Raw genomic sequence first — 5940 nt, forward strand, 5'->3', positions numbered from 1 at the left:
TTTGTGAATTCACCCAGTGGGACTATTTAAAATGAACCCTCAAGGAATAGGATTGGATCTAGGGATTGTCATGGCGTGAGAGCTTAGCATTCCAATGTAAGAATGTAAGTTTGTGACATAGAATTGTTTCCATTGCTATGGTTGGTGAGGATGTGAAACTATCACTTCTAAATTGAAAAGAAATTGATTGGTCAATTAAGGTGGTACTTAAGATGCAATGAATTTAATTACAAAAATTAATAGCAACCAAAGGTGGTAGGTTGTTACAATAGGTTTCACCTAGAAATGCCATAAAAATATTATATTAAATAGATTGTCTAAATAATAAGATTAAAACTTAATTCTCTTAAATTAATTTTAATAACATATTATAGATAAGAATTCTCTTAAATTAATTTTAATAACATATTTATAGATAAGATGAAAACAAATACTATGTGAAAAATATTAAGTATATATATGTTTATTTATTCTACACTTATATTTCTTATTTCATTAAAAACTCATAACACATCTATTCATAGGGGAGAGGACCCACTAGTTGAGAACCCTAACTCGGCACTTCTCAAAATCCTCCATGGAAATTTCAAATCACTCCCAAATTTTTATAGTGGCTTATTTGGCAAGTCCCCTCCTTATAACTAAGGTTTCAGGGCCATATCATCAAATATGATGCCACATCAGCATTCTTTTTGCCAAGGTGTCCAAAACAACCCAAAAAAAGGTGAGACCAATGTTCATGCAAAAGGGAGATCCATAGTTGTGCAGCTAATGTGACATCACATGATTGGTTGCTTTTAACAACTATGGGTAGTTTTCATTAGCAAAAATAACTTTAAAGTCACCACTATTGGTATAATGTTGTCAAAAAAAAATTGAACATTAAATCAAATAATGTGAATATTAAATCAACAACTACTATCACAGCCCTCTCTCCCTTATATTCAAACAATTACAATACTAATACTGACTATAAAACTTACCATACTCTTTATAAAAAATTCTCAGGCATTAATAATGACAACTAATAAGAGGAGCAACTCCGAAAGTATTTCATGTACAATCAATGATAATATGTAAGACCAGTACCCGTTCTTGGATTGAGATTTTACCACATGAAACACTAATCTCTTTTACACTAGAACAGTTAAATATAAAAAAGATTTACAAGATTAAGTAGGAGGAAAACAAATATAATTGACTTGCTATGTGGCACTGAAAAATCCTCTAAAAATTTGGAAAAACGATATGAAAGAGATTGAAAATCCCTGTCTGCACGCAGGGATATTGAAAATGATATCAAAGGCAATTAGTATTCATCCACCGCAGCTTAAAAATTCTAAATCAAAGTTATTAAAACCATTAGAAGCGGCATTATTTCCCATTACACTGAAAAATTGGGCTACAATGGAGGACCAGGTGTTTGCTAACACTAGCTTCTGGAACATTTCAAGGGGCCGCCCAGCAGGAAAAATAGGTTGACTATATCATAAATCCCTTGTATAAATACTCCACCACACCCAACACAAGAAAATTGTGGCTACTGGATTTTAAGATATGAGAAGGGAAGTAGATCAGCAGCCCTGTTTAGAGAAGGACTACTGTGATCCCCCGCCTGCTGTTTGCTTAGAGTGGAAAGAATTCAAGCTCTGGTCTTTGTACCGTGCAGCCATTGCAGAGTTCATTGCCACATTGCTCTTTCTCTACATAACCTTATCCACAATTATAGGTTATTCCAAGAACGATGATAAATGTGGAGGTGTGGGTGTATTGGGTGTTGCATGGTCCTTTGGAGGCATGATCTTTGTTCTGGTCTATTGCACAGCTGGTATCTCAGGTATCTTGTGCATCCCTCAACTTTTAAGATTTTGTTCATTTTTTTCTAAATTGAGGAATTAATATTTGATAGGATTCACAAAGTGAAATTGTATCGCTTTTCCAATAGAACCTATCTAGTAGGATCTACAAAGTGAAATTGTAACATGTGTCAATATAACGTAAACATCACATTCTATGTTTGGATTTGTGAGGGGGGGTCATCTGAACTTTTTCAATAGAATCTATTGATAGGACCCACAAAGTGAAATTGTATGGCTTTTCCAATAAGACATATATAGTAAGATGGAAGAAGTGAAATTGTAACATGTATCAATATAGCTTAAAACAGCATATTCTATGTTTGAATTTGTGTAGGTGATTCATCTGAAATCGAAATAACTTTTTCAAAAGAACTTGTTTATTAGTATGATTTCAGATTAATCACCTAAATAAGTGAAAGTTTAAAATATGATACTTAAGCGAATATCCAATATAACCTCCATCCACATGAACTGTCTTCCATTAATATGAAAAATGAAGAACTGGGTGTCTAAAACTGTTTATGTATATGGCAGGTGGGCATATAAATCCAGCAGTGACATTTGGGCTCTTTTTGAGTCGCAAGGTGTCCTTACCAAGAGCTGTTTTGTACATTATATCTCAGTGTCTGGGAGCCATCTGTGGTGCTGGGCTTGTAAAGGCCTTCCAGAAAACTTTGTATTATGAATATGGAGGTGGTGCTAATTTTGTAGCTCATGGGTATACCAAAGGAGTAGGGCTGGGTGCAGAAATCATTGGTACCTTCGTGCTAGTCTACACAGTTTTTTCTGCTACAGATCCTAAGCGCAATGCCCGTGATTCTCACGTTCCAGTATGTGCATCTTAATTCAAGTTTTTATTCTCTCCATTCTAACTCTTATAAAAGACTTAGGTCACAATTATATGTCTAACTTAATCAAACACATCATGGATGGTGAGCAGGTATTGGCACCACTACCAATTGGGTTTGCTGTATTCATGGTGCACTTGGCAACAATACCAATAACAGGGACAGGCATCAATCCTGCAAGGAGTTTTGGTGCAGCTGTCGTATATGGGCACCATCAGATTTGGGCTGATCATGTAAGAACAGTATATTTTAAGTTTTGATTTGTTTAGAAAATCATATTAGTTTCTCTAGTAGAATCCATCCATTAATGTGATATGAAATCAAATTCTAAGTTTTGATTTGTTTCAAGTGGTTTATTTGAAATCATTCTAATTTTTTTAATAAGATGAACTATTAATGTGATTTAAGATAAGCCATCTAAACTGTTTAATAACTTTTATTAAAAAATTCATAGTAAATATCATTCTTAAATTAAAAATATGATTTTCTAACTTTATTTTATTTTTCTGTTTTTTTCACTGTATTTTAAATTTTGTGATACAGTGGATCTTCTGGTTAGGCCCTTTCATGGGAGCAAGCTTTGCAGCAGCATATCATCAATATGTTTTACGTGCTACGCCTATAAGACTGTTGGAATCCTTTCGTGCTAGCAGCAATCTAAACGTTAATGGCAACAACAATCAACAGAACCAATGCTTTTCCATTTTTAATACAAGTTCTTGAGTTTTGATGAGTCATAATTGTCTGTAATCTTTAAAGATCTATGGACATTCTTTGTGAAGAATTTTGTATTTATAGGACAGTATATTGCAACGTCCAAATTAATATACTCACAGTGAATTCATTTTTGGTTGGGTGATTTTATTTCGAAGTGATTTCTTAGTAGCGATATGGAATTCTGTAAAATTATTTCTCCTAATTTATGTAGTCTCGAATTGGCAAAAACATATTGTGTACACATATTTATGCGGTGTAGATTCGTGTGGGTAAGGCTCGCTATGGTAAGTGATGGTGGATATTATTCAATCAATTAAAAATCAATTCAGAGGTACCTTTGAGAGAACCTCCATAAAGAATAACACGTTTCATTAATTTTGGAGTACAGGAAGGCACTTGTGCACAAGTCATATTTAGAAATTGGATGATCTAGAGAATCCATGTGAAGAAGTGTGACACATGTGAAGGTTTCTAACCTATGAATTTGCCATTTTTCATAAGTAGTGAACACATCAAATACCAAGGTGAATGCCTCTATGCCACATTAATATCTACAAATACCATGAGAAACTCTTCAATTACCTTTGGAACTTGTTGAGAACATGTTGGACATGCATTCATCTTAGGTGAGAAATTGATAATTTTTCTATATGTTAAATAGAGGTATTGGGCTTCACTGGTCAATGTGCATTCATATTGGGGGGTTTAACAATATATTGTCTATCTGGTGAAAATAGGGGGCTTTTTAATTTGAGAAAAAAAGAGTTCAGGACAATATTTTTTGAAAATAGGGAGATTGCTTAGTATGTCATTAGTATGTCATACAGATTATTGATACAATTAAGTTATGTTTGGACGTCAAAAGATTGGGTGGTTGTTTTATCAAACAGTTTTGAACATGAACTAAAGGTTAACACTAGTATTTTCTTCTAATTTCTTATAGATTATTGATACGAAAGCTTCATCTTGCAATGTAGGATGTATAATATTTTCCTCTTGAAGCAAATTTCTTGTAGATTATTGACACAATTAAGTATTTCCCTAAAATTCCATCTTGCAATGTAGGACGTATAATATCTTGTACATGGTTGTAAAGCTTGATTGGTTACATTGTAACTGTGGTAAATATTTATAATTTGAATTTTGATGGTAAAAATTACTATTTTTTGCCACTTGCTATATTTTCCCCTACTTTTAAGATTTTATTATCTTAATTTTCTAGTTATTCTATGTTCTTGATGATAATAAATGGATGTAATTACATGGATGTTAATCATGGGGGATTCACTACCTAAAGAGTATAATTCTATGCATATTTATATAAAGGGGATTTAATAATCACCAAAGTTAAGTTTTTATCGAGGGATTCAATTAATTAAGGCATAAAGTTTGATATTGGGGATGTACATGGTGAAGGGTAGATCATGTTGTACTAGTTAGACATTAAAAAAAATTAGCTTATAGGAATGAAAATGGGGAATAGTGACCTATTAATGAGTTGTGCATTCAATAAATTTTAATAGAATTTAATAATATTTTAAAATTAAATTTAAAATAGAATTATATTTCAAATACATTACAGAAAAATGGATATAAAAGAGGTGAAAATAAGCATATATTTGAACTCTAATATAATATGGATAGTTTTTATACATGATAAAATAACATATATAAACTTAGAAATTCGTATAATGGAAAGTATGTTATTATCGGATATTACAAAGTAGAATAGTAAATATAGATTTTATTTACTATCATATGAATGAATATGATAGGAGATAAGTTAATATAATAAATTCTTATGATGTTAAGAGGAACTAAGCATGATAAAATAAACTTAGATAACTAAGATTCGTTGTGAGAAGCCATACATAAAGTGAATTTTATTGAGACAATTGTTTGGGAGTATGTCACCCATTATACAGATCAAGTTTGGTATTTGAGAAGGTTAGAAATATCTATCAGTTGATTTTTTTAATAAATCAAGGTGGGTTGCTACGGTTATGTTTACTGTATTATCTAGTGGAAGAAAATATTTGAGCACTTTTTGAGCTTGAGATGTTTAAATATTTGGTAATTTTTAAAATGGAAATGTTTTTTTTTTATTAGTAAAATATTTATTTTTTATATTAATAATCGAAACAAATTTCATAGCTTCAAAAATTGTCTTTACTAGAGATGATCATATTCATATCTAAACTCCAAAAAATACCCCAACAATACAAAAATTACGCATACTATCCAACCCATGCTAATAGCTATAAAATATATAGACTTTCGTGCATATCGACCAACCTTCACCCAAGACTATAAAAAATACTCAAGAAATATTAACAAAACATTGACATATTGAAATTCAAGCTTTTTTTTTTGCTTTCTTCATCTGGTGTACCTCTCAATTTTCTTCTTTTTTGAAACTCCATCACTTTCTTTCTTTTAGCACCTCCTCAGGCATCCCTTGTCGTAGCTCCTCCTCCCATTCCCACACGCATTCTTTGAGAAACTACCACCCCACC

The 5940-nt window shown here is 31.9% G+C and overlaps 1 protein-coding gene across 1 annotated transcript; it reads left to right on the plus strand.

Moving 5' to 3' along the window:
- The first annotated feature begins 1536 nt into the window (after nt 1-1536).
- LOC131072824 (probable aquaporin PIP2-8) lies at nt 1537-3555 on the plus strand. Its single transcript, XM_058009098.2, has 4 exons — nt 1537-1837; nt 2394-2689; nt 2800-2940; nt 3251-3555. Exons 1-4 carry the CDS (start codon nt 1558-1560, stop codon nt 3428-3430), a joined length of 897 nt encoding a protein of 298 aa, XP_057865081.2. The 5' UTR covers nt 1537-1557; the 3' UTR covers nt 3431-3555.
- Nucleotides 3556-5940: the final 2385 nt, after the last annotated feature.

This window comes from Cryptomeria japonica, chromosome 5 (assembly GCF_030272615.1).
Source record: "Cryptomeria japonica chromosome 5, Sugi_1.0, whole genome shotgun sequence".
Taxonomy (NCBI): domain Eukaryota; kingdom Viridiplantae; phylum Streptophyta; class Pinopsida; order Cupressales; family Cupressaceae; genus Cryptomeria; species Cryptomeria japonica.

Excerpts from the sequence above, each read along its gene's own strand:
- LOC131072824 (XM_058009098.2), top strand. The coding sequence starts at position 1,558 with ATGAGAAGGGAAGTAGATCAGCAGCCCTGTTTAGAGAAGGACTACTGT. Across the intron at positions 2,690-2,799 it reads CCCGTGATTCTCACGTTCCA|GTATTGGCACCACTACCAAT; the intron begins GTATGTGCATCT and ends GATGGTGAGCAG. Across the intron at positions 2,941-3,250 it reads ATCAGATTTGGGCTGATCAT|TGGATCTTCTGGTTAGGCCC; the intron begins GTAAGAACAGTA and ends TTTGTGATACAG.